We start from the raw sequence: 22,669 nt of genomic DNA on the forward strand, positions 1-22,669 counted from the left end.
AGGTTTCGGATGACAACATCTGCGCGCTCACACTTGTCCGGACGCACATCCGCCGTTCCTCCCGCGCGGTAACTAACACATACATGTCTTTCTGACACTTCCTCATGCAACCTTTTACGTCCAAGACCGTGTGCTTCCAATTCGATCACTGCGCAATACACGATCCGCTGCTTCCTACACGCAACCATCTCGCATCTGCCGGATTTTGCAACTCTCAATTATTCTGCCGTCGAGAGCATGGTGGAAACGGAAACTATAAAGACAAGTCAAGAAATCAACATACGAGCCTAGAGACGAGTCAAGATAAGCTGTGGACACCATAGTCCTCGGATCCTCCCCATTTCGAAGTAGCTGGAAGACAATCGAGGCCACCATCCCCGCACATTCCTCAACAGAGCACTTGCGACTCAGTATTTACCACCGTTTTTAGCCGTACCTGGCAACGTTTATGGGGCCAACTGCTCTCATTCGGTGGACTCATCGCATTCGCGTCTGGTGCTTATAGAAGCGATAGCGAATCCTGGTTGAGATGCAGCCACCGCATTGTATTAGTCTGTATCCAGGCTGCCACCGACACTAGTACGCAGCTCTTCTACGCTCATCACGGTAGATGCAGAAAAGCAAAGCCTCCGCAGCAGGATTCTCATGCTACGATCTTGACGAAAACAGGAAGTATTCACTAAATCCGGCATCGCGCATGGCGATTCACTTCCGCCAGTCAAAGGACCTAGCATGATACGGTAGCAGCCGCGATCGCTACCCACGTGCAGAACCACCAGAACTCTCAAGGACCCCACTGCACGTTCTTCAGCTTAAGCTTCATCCCATTCCTCGGCTTACTAGCGATCGCACCACCTACGACAACCTTCTCTTTAGGGTTTTCCATTTCCAACTCGAAGCTCCCCACAAACGCCGCAACAAGCGCCCTTAGCTCGGCTCTCGCAAATCTCTCTCCTATACAGCTCCTCGGCCCATGCAAAAACGTGAGAAAACTGTAGTTGCTGTCCGCCCCACCGTTCATCGTCGCGCGCCCCGTCTTGCTGTCGATCCAACGCTCGGGTACGCACTTTTCAGAGTCCGGGCCCCACAGCTGCGGATTGCGGTTTATTGCCCATGGAGCGATCCATACCATGGTGCCGCTGGGTATGATTTGGCCACAGACTACCGTGTCTCTGATGGCGACGCGCGCCGTGATGGGAACTGGAGGGAAGAGGCGCAGGACTTCGTTAAGGACGCAGTTAAGGTAGGGCATATTCTCCAAAAGGCTGGCGGAATTGAAGCTGGAGTCCGAGAGGACTTTTGGATCAGGGATACATTGCTGGATCTCGGAGCGAAGGCGCGTTTGAACGGCTGGGTGCTGGGCCAGTAGGTGGGACGTCCATATCAAGGCAGAAGACGTGCTTTCATGACTGTACCGGTCAGCTTTGTGCACGAGTGGACTTGAAGTTAAGGGTACTAACCCTGCGGCTAACAAGGTGAGGAGTTGATCAACCAGGTTCTTATCCGACAGCTCGCTGTCGCGTATCATGATCGACAAGATGTCACGGCTCTCGGCATTATTATGCTGCATCTTTGCCCTCCGCTCCGCTACAAACTCGGAACAAATCCTGCGCAAATTCCTCGTCGTAACCCTGGCCCGCTCATGCAGCTTCCAGGGTAGGATGCTGACCAGCCAAGGCGGTAGGACAATGTTAGCCACATAGTACCACATCTTCTCCGCGGAGGGCTCCAGAATCTCCTCGTAGTTCTTGATCAACTCGTCATCGGCGTTCAACAGAGACCCGGTATCTCGACCCATACCAGCGAGACAGATGAGGTCAAACGTCACCCGCGATGTGTACTGGCAGATATCCAGTACGCCATCTGGTCGCCCACAAAGCTCCTGCCTAATCGCGCCGCAGAACTCCATCGACTTTGCGCAAAACACAGGATACAATTCTTTAACGTTCCTGAAGTGGAACGCAGGCGCTAACCTCTTCCGCTGTAGCCTGTGCTCTTCTCCTTCACTTAGCAACAAGCCCTCTCCCAGGAACCTCATCAGGAACCTTCTTGCTCGAGACGGTTTCTCGAAATCATAACTCTTGTGCACCAGTACATCTGTCAGTGCTGCCGGCGTAGTCAGGATAAGCCTTGTAGTATGAAGAAACCCTCGTCGGAGGATGATGCCGTCGTTGGGCACTGTCTTCATGGTTTGCAGATGCCAGTCCCCGCCTGCCTGACGCTTCTTCAATAGCAACCGTCCGTGGCCGAAGAGCGGGATGAAGCCTTTGGGTTGCGGCAGATCGCGCAGTGGGCTAAGGAAGAAAGGATAGAGGACCATGTTGTGAAAGATGAGGACTGTGTTGTTGAGGATGGTAAAAGCTAGCCAGTACATCGCGAGAGAGGTGTCTGGAAGACATTCTGCGAGCACATAGCGTGCGACGACTGCTTCAAGAGTTGGTAAGAGGATACAGTTCGCGCCGTTGAAACTCATGGTTGCGATGCAGGTGCAAGAAAAAGGAAGGGAAAAAAGACAACACCGGGAAATACTTCAACAATATTGGGCATTTGATATCTCTGCTTCTTTTTAGCGATTTCTTTGTCTTGCACACCTGCAGTCATGTGGCGCATGAGATATTTTGAGCCTCACACAACATTGTCCCCGATTGGTTCGTCTTCCACAGCCGCGGTCTATCACGCAGGTTCCTTAACCGCGTAGAAACATCTCCGTTATATAATTAAACGTTGAATATATCCAAGCGAAGGCGTAGCTATCGCCCTGGTTTTGACCAGCCTGGGCGCCGGGCGTAATAGGCAGCATTCTGAAGTCGACATTGTCATCCGGGCTTATTGTTCCTGCAGGTGCATCACTCAGCTCAGCCATGGAGTCAAAACATACCCACTACTGGAACGCGATTTCAGGAGGCTGAAAACATAGCAGATTGCCTCTTATCACGCATCCCACCACTACACCACACTCTCCCCTCCCCTCAAATCACCACCCCTCTCCATCAACCCAACCTTCTCCTCCTCACCCACTAACCTCTCCGCCATCCCTTCCTTCCCACCCTCAGGATCCAATCCAGCACACCTGAGCACGGACCCACCAATCCACTGCTCCGCCTCGAGCGAGTTCTGCGTCAACGCGTGATCATCCCCCTCGAAAAGTTTCAGTTTCTTCTCGTCCCCATCCCCATACATCTCGTACAGCCTCTGCGAGCACCGCGGACTCAACGTGCGATCCTCCGTCCCATGAAGAAGCAATACCGGTCGTGGCGCAAGAGACCGTATACCCTCCGTTTATGCAGTCTGACTTGCAACCGTTGCGCATCCCACGACTCTCTCATCTTGCCCACCAATGGTAAAGACGGGTGCGCCGCCGAATGACCAGCCGACTAACACGAACTTGTCGATTTGATACAAGTCCTGTAGTTCTTTCATAGCGGCTAGCACATCTCTAACGCAGTGTTTGTTCCGCGCAGGATATCTGTAGTCCAGTCGTAACGCTGGCACTGCCTGTTTCAAACTCGCCAGCTTATCAGCCAAGGAAAGGTATATAGACGATGGACCCACGACGCCGCCTCCTGCGCCTGAAAGCAGGATAGCTGCTGTTTTGCTAGACGGCGTGGCTGAGGTTGTAGGCGGTAAATGGAGGAAGCCTGGTACGGAGCCGTCGGGTCCGTCTTTGACTGCTATGAATAGGGGTTTGACGATGCAGGATTTCTGGACGAGAGGTGGGTGGGAGAGGCCTAGGTAGTCGTCCAGACGCGCTGGTCGGGAGGATGTAGGTGCGCGAGAGTTGGCCGATAGTGAGGCAGCGGGAGGGGACATTGTGCGTGTTAAAGCGTCGATGTGGGCGAGGAAGCGTTTCATGAGGGATAGAGTAGGGGGCATTGATATCATGAACAGAATTACCTTGCTACATAGCTGCAATGTAGTGTTCGCCACTTGCCATCTCTCGCCTCCTGCTAAGTTAGGTGTGATGTCACTTCAGAACTACACCAATCAAGTGATACTGGTTTGCGAAACTGTAAACATCAACGGCTTCTGCGATCGTTCTGCTCCGAGGACGATTTGCCTGAAAGCTGCGTTGCTCCAACGAGGAAGGGGAGCACTATAAGGGTCCGGACTAGGCCCAAGTGCGCTAGCTGATTGGGCCTTCGCTCTGTTCCTGTGACAGCGAGGAGGCACATCATCACGATGCATGCGAGGACAGCAGAATTAACGCGCACGGAAGGCTCTTGGAAAAAGAGGAATTCTTACTAAGGACTACGATTATCTCCTATGCTGTAGTACTAGCGGAGCATTGCTCGTCAACCAACTGGCCAACCTCCATCAAACGCCATGTCATGCTGAGCTCTGAGCTCTCTTATCCTAAACGCCGCTTACTTGCTGGATATATAATCCATTGAACGCCGACCTGGCCATATGACTCATGAAAACTGACCCGGGCGCCGAAGTCCTGATGGGTTGCGCCCCTGTACCCACGTTGGTGTTTCAACACCTTCATTCCATCATCACCTTTCCGTGGTCTCTAAGACCAGGGCCTCGGTTCCCGATTCCAAATCATCTACACGACCCGTTCCGATCTCCTCACTACCTGCTCTACTTCTTGATGGATGCTGTGTAAGAACGGGCGAATCTGCACTATCTGAGAAGTTGCCAACGCTACTTTCGCGTACCCGTTGTGCAACGCTAGCTGCGATTTTCTCATCCAGCATGGTCACCAACCGTTCGGAATATTGGTCCAATAATTTGACCATGACCGTCTCCTCAAAAGCTTTGGATTTTATCCTTTCCCCAATTGCCCTCGCGGTAGCCGCAAGCTCCCTTTCCACCTCTTTCGCTATCTCTGGGCTAATAGTATCACTAGTGTTTGCGAGACGTTTCCTGTAGGCTCGCAACGTCCTGCATAAACTCTCGGTCGACGCTCCGATCTTGCTAGAGTCGCTGACAGGTGCTTTCGCGCGACTTCTGGCGTCCATGGAGGCACGGCGTTTGCCGAGTTGCGGGTTTTTAGGGCTAGGTGGCGATGGGGAGCGGTTCTTGTTCTTGCGTATTGTACCCCCGCCATTCCATGCTGTTATTCGGCCTTCGCGTGAACTTGTAGGCATAGGAGATGGATCAAGTTTCGGGGTTGGAGCCAAGGAGAATTTTGATACTTTTTTACGCAGCTTTGGTGACTTGCTCCCAGTGTTCGGAGGAGTCTCTTCCACGGGTGAGCGTTGAAAACGTGCTAATTCGGATTGTGAGAATACGCGTCGTAGAGGTGGCTTGTTGGATAGCAGATCCTGGTTGGAAGGCGTATTTGGGGCGAGCAAATCCATCGACTTTGATATGTCTTGACGATTGGGAGCTTGTAAAGCCAAAGCCCATGCAAATATAGTTCCGTCGACTGCTACTGTGACCAGTGACTTCTCGCCCAACTCTTCACTCACTTGCCCAGGTGTTTCCACAAGCGCGATATCAGAGACACCCTCAGTATGGCCCCAGTCACGAGCAACCAAAGAGCCACTTTCATCGTAAACGCGTATCGACTTATCGGTGCTCGACACGCCAGCTATTAGTGGAGCGCCCCAATTACGTGGTATGTGGACTAGCGAAGATAGAACAACGGCATCCCCACCATCAGTGTCGCATGCACGGAAGTTGCTGAGACTTTGACCTGTTCGGATGTCGAATTTGTGGACCTGACGGTCGATGGTTGACACAAGCAAGACATCATCCTGATCAACGTCCCAGGCTGACGACACTGGAGTTGCCTTCAACATGATAGCGCGTGACATGACAAAAGCGCGGGTCGTTCCACGAGCCTCCTCGAGAGACAACAGTTCGCGGACGACGAGGCTTCGATCGCTGGAAGACGAGACTAGACGAGTGCCATTTCGTGAGAAGGAAACCCCGTTTACTGCTCCCACATGCTCGTCCAAGGTTTGCAGTAGATCCCAGGTCTGCTCTAATCGGGTGAACACTTGAACGGTGCGATCTCGACTGGCGGATGCGACAAAAGTGATATTCGGCTCTTCGTGTATGGCGATGCTCGTGATTTCACTGGCGTGAGCCTTGAACTCTAATGTGCAAGTTTTGGTGTTGCAATTGATGAACCGCAGAACGCCATACTTGTCTCCAGCGACGAGGAAAGCGCCATCGGCAGAGACACGAACTGTCCGTAGCTCGTTCGGAACGGCCTCGGGATCCTCCAGCTGCTCAAGCTGTACTTGAAGCGAACCTTTACAGGATCCTTGACTCCAGAAGATGACAGTCCCATCAGCTGCCCATGTGTAGTATGAAGCCTCGAAAACGTTCGGTTGTGTGAGACCAGCGTGAACTCCTAACACAGCATGCCCGTGCGCAGGCAATGTGTGGACGACGTTGCCGACGACGCCTTCGTCGTCTTCGGAGCAGAGTTGCGACAGTCGAATTGCTCGGTGTGCATCGACAGTGATAAGGTAGTCTTTGAGACAAGCAATCACACCGATCTGACTGCTGTCTGTGACCGAGATGGATGGAGACTCTATGCGCGGTGGAGGCGAGGGCGGGGGAGTCAGTCTTCCGATCATCTCCTTTATGTTGAAGGTTTTGAGCGCGCCTTGGCTACCGGCGATGTGTAGTCGTCCCTTGACGTCGACTGCTAGAGAACTGACAGGAAAGCCGGCATCAACCAGTCTCGAGAAGCGGTGGTCGGATTCGGTATCGTCGATGAGACATATGTCTCCCTTGTCAGAAGCCACGATGGCCTTGTTCCGGGCTATAGCGACGACGCTTGTGAATGTTGACTCCTTCAAATTCTCCAGGATGCAGTTTCTCCCTGGTAATGTCTTGTGCGTCGAGCCTGAGAGGAACGAAACATCGCTCTGGCGCGCCTTGCTAATGCGCATTGTGGCGTTGAGGTCATCGATCTTCCAGACCTTGACATGGCGGACACCGACAGTGACGAGCTTGTTTCCCATCCATGCCATGCGGTTGATGTGGCTGACGCACTTGTTGCTAGCATGTAGCGTGGCAGCTCCGGTGCGGGAGTTGATGTGCCAGATGTATAAGAAGCCATCGTTGGCTGAGCCTAAGCTAGCAAGGAAGCGCGAGTCGGGGCTGAAGGCTACGCAGTTGACGCCGAAGGTGTGATCCGAGAGAGACGTGAGGGGCGTGTCCGACGGGGCGTCTGATGAGGCAGAGAAGATGAGTACACGCGGTTTGTAGCCCGTCTGGAATAAGTTAGGATGATGCAGCATGAAGTCGACACATGTCTCACCTCTCCGACGGCGAAGAATTTCCCGTCAGGACTGAAACTGACACAGGTTGCCGCCTTGATCTTCTCTTTCATGTTCCAAGCTCTGTTGCTCGGCGAGTCTGCCCAGTCGGGCGCACTGGGGGACGGCAGTGGTGAGCCCCCGAAGCCGGCGTCGCGCAACGACACGGCGGTGCGGTTGCGACTCTCATTCTGGGTCGGAGTGGATGGCCCGCCGTAGATGGAAGCCGAGGGATTGATTGGGTTGGTGGTCGGGCGTGCGCGGTAGAAGCGCTGGGTGACACGGCCTTGGTCGTCTATGCACGCAATGACAGCGGCAGCACCCGCCGTGTAGCCAAAGGTGCTCGCCGACGGCAGGCTGTCGAAGGCATTGGCCGAATTGGTCGTGGTGCCGATGACCTGGCGCAAGGCAAGGCTGGCTTCAGCGCGTCCAGCCTTGACGGGCGAGCGCGGGGTCGTCTTGAAGAATGGGGAGGGAGAGGGATTGAGCTTGATGCCGGACCCGATGGCTGGGCTCATCATCCGGGGATTGGAGGGCGTAAGCGACATCGCGGCCTCCAGGTCAGTGGTGGAGGAGGTTTGCGATGGCTAGCAGACATCTCAGAAAGACGTCATGGCACTAGGCGCGCCTGCTTGCTGGGGGAGGGCGAGGTGAGGTGAATATCGCGTGGTTGGTAGGGATTCTCTGCTGCGACTGCGGAACGGGGATCCGGCCGCTATCAAAAAAGGGACGTGGGTGCGCAATTGAGCGGGGTGAGTGTGGCCTAGAGTGGTGACGGTGAAGGGGCAAAGAAGCTGCAGCTTGGGCGGTCGTGCATCAGACGGCGACGCGCATCTGAGGGTGAATTGGCTCGACGGGGCCTTTGTTTGGGCGGTCACGACACGCAAGGAAGCGACGATCTACGGCGCGAGGAACAGGCGGAGTGCAGCTCGCTAAACCCTATCACCATGCATCATCACAATCTCGTCCAGCCACACCAATTTCCCGTCGACTTCGCGACTTGCACAAGCTGATGACATCGTGAGAAGCCCCGATATGCAGGGCTCATCGACGCAGGTGTCCGGCTGTTGTGCGACCCAGTCATGCATCTCCCGGGTAGCCCTGGCACGTCGGACCAGTACCTGCACCGAGTGCTGCGACGTGGCAGAGTATACGTGTGTACACGCCGTGCAATAACGACTTCGCATAGCAACGCGCGAGGTTGAGAATATCCACATGCTCTAGTGTCCACCGCGGGCGGCGCAGTGGAGTATCGCGTTGGAAAGGAACAAGTGCAGCATTCGAAAAGTGGGGCACACACATGTACAAGTCTCATCGGTGTACCACAAGACAATATCAATTACGCTGTCATGACAAGAGCAGGACGGAACACCAAGTAGGAGCTTCGCGCGCCATTCAACTACACTAACATCCTTCACAAATACGCCAACACACCAGCAATTTGTTCCCCCAAGCCCAACCCGTACTCAACTTCGAGACTAACGCACCAGCTTCCACCCGTTCTTCTTCGCATCCAACCATCGAACGTTCAAGAGACAGAACAGCGAGATCGTCAACAAGGATCCGGTATAAACAATCACCCTCACAAAGTCTCTGCCTTGCAAGTCTACACCGGCGACTCTCGACACCAACGCGCCTGCTATCGGTGCGCTGACGACAAAACCGACTCCGCGTATACTGGTCATCATACCACTCTTGGGATAGTACATCTCCGAGCCAAACAGCATCTTCTGCGCCGAGTTTATGACGACGTTGAAGACGCCGTTGCTCAGCCCGTGGCAGACACTCATACAGATGTAGAGTCCCACGTTGCTCGTCATTGCAGCAGATAGCCAGAATGCCCACGTTGCGATGGCGTACACAGCAGTGGCAACAATGAGCATGTTCAGATGTCCAATCTTGTCTGACAGCCAGCCGGTGCATAGCCTACCTGGGATCCCTACTCCTGTGTTGATGGCCAAAAGGTATGATCCATGGATGATACCTGTTCCTATGGACTGGGCAAATTCAGGCCCAAAGACCATGGGTATTGCCATCGTCAACGGATGTACTAGGTTTGCGACTGCGAGTGAAGCGAAAAGCGGATCCTTGAAGACCTTCCAACCGACTATATCGGTAGACCGTCTTTCGAACTTTCGGGGTGGAAGGGCGAGCGCACTAGAAGTGGACAGGACTGCGAAGCTGAATATGGCGAGAATTCCTAGTGTCCACCGCGTACCGAGCGTCTCGAGTAACTCCGTCAGTGCGAAGACCCATACCGTGCTCCCTAGAGCCGCGCATGCAAACATGACACCTTGTGCGAGGCCGCTCCGCTGTGGGAAGTACTCTGGTAATATGGGCCCAAGAAGATAGATGTGAATGCCGGTTCCAAGGCCGACCAGGAGTCCCTGACACGCAACAAGTGTTGCCAACTGCGTCCTAGTAAGTGACTGATGCGAGAGCAGTTGGGAAGCTTTACTCACCTTGTGGCTGGCTACTGCAGTTGCGAATCCGATCACAACAAACGCCGTGCCTAATCCGCACAAAGATCTAACGTGACCTCCTAATTGGGGAAGATGCGGGTAGTAGAACACTCCAAAGGCGGCGAAGAGCCCTCCATTCCCTAACGACCCTATCGCCGAGATCAACGGGCGTTTGGATAGCTCGATCTGAATGAGGACGCCTTCCGTGACAGCCGCTTCTCGTCCGTAGTGTGCTTGGAACACCCCAAAGGCCTGGTTGAGGCCTACTAACGTAAATGCCATCAGACAGGTCGAGCCCAGGATGCGGCATTGTTGTGTCCGTGTTATACGGTCACCAAAATTTTCGGCATCTGGATGGGTGGATATGCTGGATATGCTGGATATACTTGAATGTCTGGAGCGCGACTTCTCGCGGAGCGAAGGCCGGGCGCTGTCGACTGATGTCGAAGTAAGCTCACATCTACACAAAGGATCAAAGGTGCAAAACTTACCAGCTTGTTCAGCATCGGAGACGTTCATCTTTTCTATCGCAACAAAAGGTATCTGTGTATCAAGAGTACACAGGAGTGCGAATACCGTCCTACTATTTAAGAGCTATACGTGAGAAGTCTGTTTCCCATTCTCCTATCCGTCGCGGAAGTTATGTAGGCAACACCATGCGCGAACTATGGTTCCGCTCATTGTTGAATTTTCGAGTCGCTACCGATCCGTGGTACCATCCAGTGTCATATCATATGAAGCATTCGCCCCATCCCGGGCATCTTTAGGCCATTCAACACATGCCAGTTGCAAACTGCGTTGGCACGCTCAGGTTTTGAGACCTCCGGTTGGTGAGATGCAGCGGAGTCAGGTCCCATTCAAAAACATCCAAGTGCATGGACAGACTATAGGTTCCGCATCAAACGGGCACGCAGTCCTGACCCACTTACTCCATCAGCGTATCCAAGTTGTATGAAATGTTGAACAGTGTGGCCAAGCCGTTTCAGAATGCTGCATATAATCGAAGTTGGAGTCATTGTACTCTTCTAGGCCTGATGTCGACATGGAGGGCACTGAGTGGTCTACCAAACTTTGTGGTCAATAAGAACGTTCCATTTTCGCGCACATATTCCTAGCTTGGCCAGAAGCTGGCCGCTCCCATGGTAATTTGTATGGGACGACGCAGCATGCTGCCTCGTTTGCACATGCGAACTCCTTCATCTCGATGTCTCTTGATGCGCGCATGCCCGCTGCATCGCCTACGTCATAGGTTGCCAATCTATTTGTGTTGACATGCACTACCTTTGCATTAAGGACATGCTCGATCACTAACAAGGATAAACGGAGTAGAATTAGCATCGCAGTCGCAGCCAGATATATCGCGATGTGTTGTGGTAGAAGATGGGCATAGGGCGGGAATAGCCGGCGCGTCTTGGGTGGACCCTGGCTGGGGGAATATCAAAGAAAGTTGACGATGGTTATCGCCATCAGACGCAGCGCCGCGCATCGCCTCCACCCCTCTGCAGCCTACGCCAACTCCTGTAGGCTCCCTTCCTCCCCAATCCTGGGAGCGCCTTCGACGTCCGTATGTACGTGATTCGGTCCGCACTGCGAGTGTCTACGAAACGACCTCCAGCGCGCTTTATTCGCGGCCGCCGCTACCCTTCGACACCACGACTACGAGCATTCCACACCACACGCACCCTCGCCCAAGCCTCGAACCCGCCGCCCGCGCCCAATAGCACCCCCGCCGACCAAGATGACGTCAACAAGACGGACCGAGAGAAGGCAGCAGCAGCAGTGGAGGAGCCCGCCGACAGTGCGGTAGCATCAGAAGACCCGGAGGTTTTGGCACAGAAGCTGCAGCGATCGCGGGAAACCTCACGCAGGTACTCGGCTGCCTTGCGACGCCAGCAGCGGGGGAAGAAGACGCAAGGGCTGCCGCCTGTCCACATACCAGACTGGTTTCTGAAGAAGAGGGTACTACGCCGCCAGCAATATCTCGCAGACCCACAAGTAGCCAATGCGCCCACGGTTCTCTCTGTTCAAGTCGCCCATGCTGAGTCCGGAGAGCATGCCGCGTGCACCATACCCGCTCCACGCGACTCGGACGCTACCCAGATCCTGTCGCGACTAGTGCGTGGCCTGTGGAACAGGCGCCTGGACGATCACGAGAAGCTCAAGGTGGAGAGGTATCTTGAAGAGCAGATGGCACCGATCGATCAGGCGGAAACACACCAGTCACAAATCCGGAATGACGAAGCAGTCGCTAGCACCGAAGCAGGGCGCCCAGACGAAGTACCCATATCCACAATTACCGAAGACACTGCTTTCATGGACGCTTGGTCTAAGCTGAGCAAGATTCAGAACGACAAAGACATGGATCCGCGCCAGAAAATCGAGGCCATGAAGAAGCAGAGTGCCAAATTGGGCATGGTTGCGAGGAAACGGGAAATCGCAAAGACTCGGCAGGCGGGCAACTCCAGACGCCTATCGTCCTTGGTCGTTGCTGAGATCCGAGCTACTATGGCTGCGTCTCTTTCCTCCTTGCACCCAGCTGGCGACTCGTTCCCTGTTACAAAGACAAACCTTAGCCTTCACTCACCCATGGCTGAGCACGAGCCATTGATAGATGAATGCGTAACATCTACTGCTCTCGAAATGGGCGCTGACGTTGTTGTTTTAAAAGCTCAAGACCTTGCTCATCTTGCTGGAGATTACCTTGGCGAAGGAGCAGAGCCATCACCACGTTCGATACGCTCGCTGGGCTACGAAGCATACCGCATGAATACAGATCTCGGCGATCTCATGAGGGACATAGAAGACTCTATCGCTCAGGACGACTCCGAGTGGAATCAGTCTTCGTCGACGGATCAGCCTGATCCCAATTCAATGCGCCCCCGTGCTATACCCCTCTCCATAATTTCTCTAAAGGGCTCTCTTTCACCTGCCTTGCGGGCTATGACGCAAAGCTTGAAGGGCATGGGCCTCTCAGCAGGCGATTTCGGAACATCTGATGCGACAGTCGATGAGTCTGGGCGCAGTCAGAACCCTGGGGACGTACAGCTTGAGGATCTGAAGTTAGCCGCTCTCTTAGACGCACTGATTGATGCGGGTGACCTAAAGCAAAGCCGTGGTCTCGTCGACAATACACACCCTTCCCACTCGTCTGAAGAGTCTCAAACATCGTCAAAAGCTCCTGCCTTTTTCGACTACTCTCTGAAGCAAGAAGGTGCCGAGCTTGAACTCAACTCTGCTTTGCCGTCTCCTGCAAAGGCAGACATCAGCATGACTGTTAAAGTTGGATCAGCTGCGAGAACCCTCAACGCCCCGACAAAGTCTAAAGTTATCTACATCCCGGACTTCAAACAACTAAATGCTACACACTATGGTGGCCGCATCGTTCAGAAGCTGGAAGAGCTTGTTCGCAAGCGCCGCAGTGCTGGAGAAAGCGTCATGATTGTGGGAAGCACTTGTTCACGCGACCTCACGCCTGAACTATCCGCCAGGTAAGGATTACCCACACCGTAGAAATGGCCAAGCTAACACACACTAGCGGAGTTCGTGCTCTCCAAAGCGAAGGCGAAAGTGGCTTCTTCAGGACCATTGTCGTCGCATCAGAGTCTGGCAGTAGTAGCACACCAAACTTTGACGAAGCTCTCGCATCGTTGGGTAGCAACTCTACGTCATCGATTGACCTTTCAACGGCAGAAAAAGATAAATTCCGACGCATCAATCTATGGCATATTCAAGACATGCTTCGCTCCTTAGACCCAGCTGCGGCTGCCAATATCTCGAATTTGGAGCAAAGTCCTTTCCGATTCGCTGAGTGGGCGCCTATATTCCATTCATCACAGTTCGGCCGTGTGTTGAGTTACGATGAGGTACACAGGGTGGCATTGACAGCTCTCGGCCTGCTTATCACACGCCCAGCAAGCGAGGCAGTAGCCTCTGAGGACGCACCGGCGCAAGTAAGCTGGGCACATGTTGCGCTTGCTATGGGACTGCTAAAGTCTAGTGACACAACTAAATACACCTCTTTCGAAAAGGCTGCGGCAGCGATCCCGAAACGCTCCAAAAACGCTTTTGGTAATCAGGAAGGAGGTTTTGAGGCAGACCTGAGCAGGAAACGTCCAGACGAGAAGAGCATGCAGCGTCAACGAAATTTGCAACGCATAGCATCTACAGCCAACAAGCACGAAAAGCGGCTCATGCCCGGTATCGCAGACCCGGATCAGATCAAAACGACCTTTGACCAAGTACATGTGCCCACCGAGACGGTAGACTCGATACGAACCATTACCTCATTATCACTATTACGTCCTGAGGCGTTTAGCTATGGTATTTTAGCGACGGAGAAGATATCCGGCGCCTTGTTATACGGACCTCCAGGCACAGGAAAAACGCTTCTAGCCAAGGCCGTAGCGAAGGAGAGTGGCAGTACGGTACTCGAAGTTTCCGGCAGCCAAATCATGGACAAGTATGTGGGCGAGGGCGAGAAGAATGTGGCAGCCATCTTCTCCCTAGCACGGAAGTTATCGCCATGCATCGTCTTCCTCGACGAAGCAGATGCTGTCTTTGCGTCCCGAGACGCGATGCGTGAACGAACGTCGCATCGCGACATACTCAACCAATTCTTGAAAGAGTGGGACGGCCTCAATGACCTTTCCGTGTTTGTCATGGTAGCTACAAACCGACCTTTCGATTTGGACGACGCTGTCATCCGCCGACTACCCAGACGGCTGTTGGTAGATCTGCCCACACAGGCTGACCGGAAAGAAATCTTACGCATACACCTCAAGGGCGAACAACTCGATGACTCTGTCGATCTAGCAGACATCGCCAAGCGCACTCCGTTTTACAGCGGAAGCGATCTCAAGAACATTGCCGTCTCTGCCGCCCTCGCATGCGTCAAGGAGGAGAACGAACAAGCCGCCATTGCCGCTGCGAAGGCCAGTACAGAGTCTGAGTCTGAAGCCATATCCACTTCTGAGTCGGAAACATCGGAATCCACGACCGCATCCACTTCCACAGCCTCTGAATCCTCCCAACAACAACCCTCCTCGCCATCAACACCACCAAAAGCCCTACACCTCGTCCGCGGCCAAAACTACACATTCCCCGAGAAACGCATTCTACACTCACGCCACTTTGACAAAGCGCTGCAGGAAATCAGCGCCAGTATCAGCGAAGACATGAGCAGTCTGAGCGCGATCAAGAAGTTCGACGAGCAGTACGGTGATCGCAAGGGGAACAAGCGGAGAAAGGACTTTGGGTTCGGCATGATTGCTGAGAGGAATGAGAGTGCGGCGAGGGTGAGGATATAGACGAAGTAGTAAGGAGTAAGTGGGCAGGATAGCTGTGTGTTATGGAAGTGGATGAGCGGGCGGAGAAGAATGGTGCATGTATATGCTGTACGAGTAGACGCTAGTCATGAAGATGAAGAATGAGTACATATTATCCTACTATCTGCTACCCTACTTCAGCATCTCCTCGACTGTCTCCTCCAACGGCTTCGGCGTCCTCCCTGCCTCCTTGAGCAACGCCTCCAACGTCGAATCATCAGTCTCGCATTCCCCTTCTTTGAGCGCATCATACGTGCTGCTCCACCACTCCACACTCGGCCTCTCCATGCCCTTCTCACTCACATAGTAATCTTCATAATCCTTCCTACTCACAACCTTGAGCTTGACCTCCTCGCCCCGCACTTTACTCACAATGCGCGCGATGTCGCTCAGCGAATGAGTTTTCTTCTGCGACAGGTAAAACGTCTTTCCAGTCCATTGCTCGCGCGGCGCGGCGAGTACTTTCGCCGTACCAAACGCCATGTCGGGTATACTCGTCCAGCTCACTTTGCCATCCCCGGCGACAAGCACTTCCTTCCTCGTCTCCGCTTTGAGTCCGAAATAGTATCCAAAATATAAGGGCCAGCTCTCGTTGTACAATCCCTCCCTCAAAACCGTGTACGTGCACTTCCCTTCCTTCGCCAGGTCCGCGAGATACGCTTCTGTCCTGATATGCGCGCGCATGACACCAGCTTTAGAGGGATTCGCGAAACCAAGAGAGGTGTAGTAGACGTGCTGCACGCCTGCTTGCAATGCGGCGTCGATGGCGGCGCGGTGGTGGGCTTCACGGCCGTGCCAGAGGGGCGCGTTGTTGTAGTCCATTTCTATGCGGGGCGTGGAGACGAGGAAGAGAGATGTGCAGTCTTTGTAGGCGCTGGCGAGAGAGGAGGGGTCGTCGAAGTTGGCCTGGCGGAGGGTGATGGATTGGGCGCGGAGGGGGGCGAAGCGCTCGGATGAAGGGTCGCTGGATGTCTGTGAGAGTTGTTAGTCACGATAATTGGGAATTGGGAATTGGAGGGGATAGATGGGAAGAGAGAGAGAGAGAGAGAGAGAGAGAGACGTACGCATACTACGAGCTCCTTGGGGTCGATGAGTTTGTTGTCGAGGATGGCGTTTAGCACGGCGCCGCCGAGTTTGCCGGTTGCGCTGGTGAGGGCTAACATATTGACTGTCGTATGTGTCTTCGTTTCTGTCTGACTTCTAGATCAAAGAAGAAAACTGTAGTCGTCCTTACAGAGACGCGTTGTTCTTAAAAATATCGCGTCGATGACTTCATCGCTAATCAGGGTCCACGGCAGTTGATGGTGGGGCACATCGGTATATGACCTTTGGATTCGACATTGTCGCGCAATGCTTTTGTGTGATCGTCTAATCTGGAAGCTCTCGCTGCATGCACATTAAGACTCATTCCGATGTGATCGGCTGTCGCGTTTTTAGCCAGGAGGCTTTCTCGCGCGACGTGTAGGTGTTTGGCGCGCTAGAACACTAGCCTCATCTGCATACTTAGGTATATCCTTACATCCACCACGAACGAGCTTCTTCGAATACAGACATTCTCACTAGCAGACGGATCGCAGCATATAGCAAGGGCTTGAGATATATACTATGAATACATGAAAGACCTAACAGCTCAGATAATTGTGATGGTCCGGATGTTGAAGAGAGAACCAATCCCTTCGTCAAAGTCCACCTCATAATTGTAGTAAACTTTGAACCGTCCTACCCGACGATACCTACCTTCTGAAGTTGGGACAAGGATCAAGCCATAATATGTATTGGCTCCCGTCTTCTCAGCAGTCACTAAATGCATCATTAAGACTGCCAGAACCGCCGAGCGAGAAGTGGTACCCGGCCTACTTGCATCCTCCTTGGTATCTGCATAGACGGTCTCATAATCACCACCCAAGTTGATACGCGTATACCCTGCGTCGCGATCCAACTTCGTCCACAGTACGGGGGCTTCTAGTGTTAAGAACCCAGCAAGTATCTTGCCATAGGTTGAGTCTGGCGGATCCTGCCTGAGTGCCACGTTGATGACTTTAGCTATTGGGTGAGCCACTGTGTCGGATTCTTCGTCGTAGATTTCCAATCCACCTGGTCTTTTGCTGAGGTAGGTTGGTTCTAGATCAACAGCAGCCCAGGACCAAGACGGCGCGCGGTATTCGTCTGGTCGCGGCCGCAACCTATTGCCATTGGTTGACCAATAGAGGTCACTAACCAAAGACTCTTTCCAAAGGCCTGCGAGATAAGTGTAGCCTGTGCGTTGTTTGTATAAGCTGGCAAGAGCTGAGAGCGCTGGGAGTTTATCCGACGAAAAGCTAAGCTTTCGTGTGGCATAACCGCTAACAATGTCGTGCCATGGTGGTAATTCCCGGTACTCTGAGACGGGCTTGAAGACCCGCCTCTCTTCTATGAGGCGTACGAAATCCGATTCACTGTCTCCATGTACATCTCTGGACCAATCCATGAACGATCCATAACCTTGGCACCGCCTATGAGTGTGGCAATATAGAATAACTCCTTTGAGGCTGAAATCGAGGGTTCTAGGCGATATCCGTCGCTCCTGGTACGTCCAGGCGCGTTCGAGGATGGGGGTTTCCTGGACAAAGCAACTACTTCCTTTAGCACCACCGAGGAATATAACCCTATCAGTGGCTACACCATCATCGGCAAGGTACGGTAGCGATATTGGAGTCAAATTGTGGGAATAACACCTTTCCTGCAAGAAGCCGTCCATAACGCTTGCCGCGGTTGACGCAGAAATGGTAACCCACGCTCTTTGGTAGATTTGTGGCATGGACAACAGCTCTCGATTGAGATCTTCCGTGTCGTCTTGTACGATACAGAGTGCATCCACCCACAGGAGGTCCAGATGGAGAGCTCTGCAGACAGTGACGGCGTCCTGGAGTGTTTGTGGAAGCCTCTCTACCGCAATTCCAGCTTTCATATCGGCGATTGAAGTGGTGGTAGTTTTGAGTTTCTGATCTCCACCCCAGACATAGCTTAGAGCAGCCCAACAGACCTGCGCGCCTTGCAAGTTTTCAACAAGTCGGACGACTGCTGGACTTGTACCAAGATCTATGCACAATAGTCTTCGTGGTACAAAGCTACTCTTCTCCTGTCGGCAAAGAGCATGGGAAGAGTGGCATTCTGTAAGCCAGTGATGCATCTGTCCCAGTGTCGACTCGGATGCTACATCTCCGTTGTAGCCCAAATTGACCCGTTTTGACAATTCACTGGCAGATCTCCCTACACCGTATTAGGCAAACGCTGTGTCACTGATTGTTTCGTTTGACGAACCTTGGACGCCTACCAGGGGTGGTACAGTGACAACTATTTCCATCGGTTTGAACCAGCCGCAGTAACGCAATCCCGGAATTCCATCCCACTCCTTCTCGGGTCTCAGCCTTAATAGAACCAGTGTACGGGTCCAAAGTGACTCCAACCTCAAATTATAAGCCTGCTTTGTGCAGTGATATGAGATCTTCTTACTTTTCCCAAGACCAAGCATGCGCTTGAGCTGCACCTTCAGCTCAAGCAATCTGTTCATATGGAAACGACATCTGTGACATCCAGAGCAGAACACTGCATGGTAAGATCCATAGAAATAATCGGCCGAGAGAAAGAGCTTGAAGAAATCACATTGTCCTTCTATAGCCTGTCGAATCTCAGCTACTGTAAGCGGGAGTACCAAGTGTCGTGTTGATCCAGTGAAATTTTCCGTTCGAAGCACAACACGTTGACAGTGTTTACAGGTGTGAGGCGTGATGGGAGGGCGCTCTAGGTGAATATCTCCAACAAGATCTGACTGTGTATCTTGGCCAAGAGAATTCGTGCGAATACTGCGGTAATACTCCCAGTCGAATTCCGAATGGGTTTCTGAATTGGTATCCGAGTGAATAGAGTACGCGTCCATGACCGGCGGACAAAAGATACGTAAACGAACGAAAAAGCAAGAGGTAAGGAGTATGTGGGGGCGAACTCGACACTCTTATCTAACGGTGCAGCCTGCCATAGTGGCGGTTCTGTATCTTCAGCCCCACCCGCATGGAACAAACCGAGATTGGGGTTCGTGTAGTGAGCCAGTGCCTTGAGGTGCCTTAAGAACCGATCTGGGGAAGCTCGGGCCAAGTCTCGCGGCTCGGAACCCGAGGATTGCGAGTATCTAAACGAGAGAAAGGCGACATGTCGCAAGGCTGGTAAGAAAAGCGGGCCATGATACGGGGCTGGCGAGAGAGTGGTGTGGCAGGTCGCATCGAGGCTGGAAGGCGCAGGCAGGACGTAAGCGCTTGGACCCATCAGTTGCCTAAGGGAGGAGCGAAACAGCTCAAATCCAATCGCGCAATCCATAGGTACACCGATACGCGATAGAACAAGACATAAAAGACGCAATATGCACACAAAGAGGGATATATTCTTTCTTTCTTTCCACTCCATCTACACCAACACCATCTCCCACCACCCTATCCATCCCAATCCCTAATGCAAAAGACGGCAGGCTTTCCACCACCTTACCACTAAGAATCACACAAACGAAACAAAAGTATGAATAAACGCCGCTAACGATGCAAGAATTCGCCCAAATCCCATCAGCTCCCAAGGCCGGGGGTGTAAATGACCGTGATATAGTCCTTTCAAACAAAACAAGAAAGAAAACGAATAGCTTACGCATACCGCACACTACTCCTATGCACCGGCGGCGGCATGGGCACATTGCCCTGTGGCGCATGCGGATTTGGTTGCCACGGCGCCGCTGCACCGTTCGGTGGTGGCGGTCCCTGCGGAGGTGGGTAACCGTTGTTGTATTGGCCCATGGGAGGAGGGCCCATAGGTCCGCTTCGATTCCTCCTCGAGCTGCCACCGGATTGGTAAGGCATGGGCGGGGGAGCCTGAGCGTATTTCTTGAGTTTGGAGCGACGGCGGTAGGAGCGCAAGCAGCAACAGAAGATGCAGAGGAGGAGGGCGCCGCCGATTCCGGCTGCGAGGCCGATGACGAGGGGGAGGTGGCGTTGGATCCAGGTGGTGATTTCTTTGCCGACGGAGCCGCCTTCGCAGACACCCTATGATGTGTTAGTATTTGGACTGAGGTAAGAGAGGAGTCGAGGAGAACTTACGTTACTGCATTGACCTCCACCGGTACAACTTGTTCCGTCGAGGAAGTTCTGCTGAATTCCATAGCATCTAGCTCCGAATTCTGGGCTTGCGCAGCTGATCATGCAGTTGCTGTTGTCGCAGGCATAGGTGTCGTTGCCTTTTGTGTAGCTACCCATGATGGTCTTACACTGCATGTCTCTGCTCGTGCACTGTCCGGAAGCGCAGCTGAGGCCATCGCCACAGTCTGAGCCATCCTGCTTGGTCTTGTCCTCGGGGCAGTATGGCGAACTTCCAGTGCACGTCTCTTGTGGATCGCACTCGCCAACGGAAGCGCGGCAGACGGTGGTGGCAGGAGCGAAACCGCAGTCGCGGCAGCAGTCTTCGTTGGAATCGTCGCACACGGCGTTATTGATGAACTGGCAGGTGTCGGGGTTACAACATTTGTTGCCCTCACAGCCTGAGGCGCCACCGCAGTCGCACTGCTCGCCGTCTTCAACGATACCGTTGCCGCAGTTTGGACCAGTAAGAAGAGCGACATCGCGGTTGTTGGTAAGACACTGAGACTTGACACTGTTGCGTCCGAGCGCAGAGCAGATGTTTCCAATAGAGCAAGCGGAAAAGCGGGAAATGCCCTCGGAAGTCGAAGGGTTCATGATGAAGCCGCCTCCAGCGTCGCATTTGCCCTGGCTGAGGGGGCAGCATTGTTGTGCACTGACCAGGTCGCTGTTTGCGCATGATTGCGACGTGCAGTCGTGCACAGCACCGTAGGTGTGTCCGGTCTCGTGAGCAATGACCTGCCACTCGGATTGAGTTTTGATAACAACGTTGGCACCAGCGACTTGCTCGCCAGCGTTTCCGCTGTTGTCCTGAGAGCCTGTAGTGCAGGCTTGTCCAAGCCAAGCCAGTCCAACGGCGGATCCGGTGTTACAGGTAGATAGCAATGTCCAGTGTGAATATTGATCGTTCTGCTGGCCCCTCCATGTGGAAAACTGGTTCAGACGGTCTTGGATAGTAATGCTGCCGCTGCAGTCTTGGTTCCATGGTGTCGCCTGCTGTTGCTGTGTCGGGCATTCAGGTTCCGTGATGAGCAGATTGGCCAGGCCGAGGGAGATGTTGAAGGTGCTCTCAAACAGCTCAGAAGCCGAATTCATGGCGTCAATGATGTTGGTCTGCGTCGCGTTCTTGTCACCGTTGAAGGAGCGGACATAGGTGCAGTCGGCGGCCACACCGACGAGCGCGACCTTGCGCGTGCCGGGGCATCCGGCCGTACTGCCAATGGTGGAAGAAAGGTCGACACCTGCACCGTTGCCTCCGGGCTGGTAGTCGTCCTGTCGCTTGAACATGGCACCTATGAGTGACGGGGACGTCGCGGGTGAGACGTCGCGGGCGCGCATGCTAGCAAAGACCGGGTGGTCTGCCTGCGTGTTGAAGAGCAGCTCATCTGACGGGCATTTGACGCTGTCTGCCCGCTTCCTCAATTCCATGCGCTCCTCGTCGTTGTTGGCAGAGTTCTTCATGTCCGAATCGCGGTAAACAACCATGTATTCCTTGTCGCGCAGGTCAACGTCTGGGTCGTCGGCTGTCCGCACCGCCTTGTAGTTCGTCGCCGTCTTGACATGGTGGTGGTCGTGGTCTACGGTGAAGGTGCCCTCGAATAGCGGTTCCAGCCCGTCCTTGCGTATCCCTATGCGGGCCCAGCCGACCTTGTCCCAGCGGTTCCCCCTCTTCAGCCATGCTGTGCCCTTGTAGACTTTGTGTCGCAATCGCTCAATCGGCTCTTCCCGCGCTATTGACCCGTCGGTGTTGAGGTGTGTGATGCGGCCGCCGTCTACGAAGAGGTCGTGATTGGGCTCGAGGCGCAGGCGGATGCGCTTGCCGGAGACGTCGAAAGCGAGGTCGAACGACGAGACGGCGGTCACGCGGTGTGTTTGTGTGAGGATGTCGGCATTCTTAGCGAGCGCAATGCTCTGCAATGGTGGGCGGGCGTGCGATGAGGCGGCTGTTATGGTGGCGAGGCCGATGGTGATGGCGGCCCGGAGACTCCCAAAGATGCGCATCGTGTGGCGGTGTTTCTCCGCTCAGGAGACGAAGGGGAGGGTGGTGAAAAGCGAAAGCTACGACAACGCAACGAGAGACATGGGTAGGCAAAGTACGTGTATACAGAAGAAACGCTAGTAGAGGCGAAAGGCTATACGCTGGGTGAACGATGGCGAGCGATAATGGAGAGTCGTAATCGTCTACAGGGGGGCTGTGCAGAAGGGCCAGCCACCGTCTTGGCGCCCGGCAAGCGGACAGCGAGGGGGTCTGGGCGCGACACGAATGAAACTATCCACCCTGCCTGCACCTCTGCGCCGTAGACTGCTCTGCTTCGTATCTGTATACGCCGTTGCGCCGCTATTCGCGCGTTTGTTGTCGTGTTGCTCCACGCAGGAACAGCCGGATGCACAAAAATTCCAGTCAACGTGAACCTAGCGGCTGCATATTCGTGCTATATCCGTACTAAACATAGAGGCGCGCACGGCGGCCGCCCAAACAAACACAGCATGGTCATGCCTCAGCGCGC

At 53.8% G+C, this 22,669-nt stretch overlaps 6 protein-coding genes across 6 annotated transcripts; 1 reads left to right on the forward strand and 5 right to left on the reverse strand.

Annotated features, from left to right (window-relative positions):
- Positions 1 to 784: 784 nt before the first annotated feature.
- J4E79_002776 (uncharacterized protein) lies at positions 785 to 2,473 on the reverse strand (the record flags this gene model as incomplete). The annotated part of the gene is made up of 1 exon (XM_049351673.1): positions 785 to 2,473. The coding sequence occupies one exon, from the start codon at positions 2,471 to 2,473 to the stop codon at positions 785 to 787; it is 1,689 nt and encodes a 562-aa protein (XP_049214311.1).
- Positions 2,474 to 4,496: 2,023 nt separating this feature from the next.
- Positions 4,497 to 7,774, reverse strand: J4E79_002777 (uncharacterized protein; the record flags this gene model as incomplete). Its single annotated transcript, XM_049351674.1, has 2 exons — positions 4,497 to 7,181; positions 7,229 to 7,774. The coding sequence occupies 2 exons, from the start codon at positions 7,772 to 7,774 to the stop codon at positions 4,497 to 4,499; spliced, it is 3,231 nt and encodes a 1,076-aa protein (XP_049214312.1).
- Positions 7,775 to 8,704: 930 nt separating this feature from the next.
- J4E79_002778 (uncharacterized protein) lies at positions 8,705 to 10,207 on the reverse strand (the record flags this gene model as incomplete). Its single annotated transcript, XM_049351675.1, has 2 exons — positions 8,705 to 10,125; positions 10,180 to 10,207. 2 exons carry the CDS (start codon positions 10,205 to 10,207, stop codon positions 8,705 to 8,707), a joined length of 1,449 nt encoding a protein of 482 aa, XP_049214313.1.
- A 1,047-nt stretch (positions 10,208 to 11,254) lies between these two features.
- On the forward strand, positions 11,255 to 14,994 carry J4E79_002779 (uncharacterized protein; the record flags this gene model as incomplete). Its single annotated transcript, XM_049351676.1, has 2 exons — positions 11,255 to 13,176; positions 13,224 to 14,994. 2 exons carry the CDS (start codon positions 11,255 to 11,257, stop codon positions 14,992 to 14,994), a joined length of 3,693 nt encoding a protein of 1,230 aa, XP_049214314.1.
- Positions 14,995 to 15,144: 150 nt separating this feature from the next.
- J4E79_002780 (uncharacterized protein) lies at positions 15,145 to 16,175 on the reverse strand (the record flags this gene model as incomplete). The annotated part of the gene is made up of 2 exons (XM_049351677.1): positions 15,145 to 15,984; positions 16,077 to 16,175. 2 exons carry the CDS (start codon positions 16,173 to 16,175, stop codon positions 15,145 to 15,147), a joined length of 939 nt encoding a protein of 312 aa, XP_049214315.1.
- Positions 16,176 to 19,676: 3,501 nt separating this feature from the next.
- Positions 19,677 to 22,163, reverse strand: J4E79_002781 (uncharacterized protein; the record flags this gene model as incomplete). Its single annotated transcript, XM_049351678.1, has 2 exons — positions 19,677 to 20,072; positions 20,127 to 22,163. 2 exons carry the CDS (start codon positions 22,161 to 22,163, stop codon positions 19,677 to 19,679), a joined length of 2,433 nt encoding a protein of 810 aa, XP_049214316.1.
- Between the last annotated feature and the right edge of the window lie 506 nt (positions 22,164 to 22,669).

Source organism: Alternaria viburni (genome assembly GCF_023758015.1).
Source record: "Alternaria viburni strain BMP 2772 chromosome Unknown scaffold_4, whole genome shotgun sequence".
Lineage (NCBI taxonomy): Eukaryota > Fungi > Ascomycota > Dothideomycetes > Pleosporales > Pleosporaceae > Alternaria > Alternaria viburni.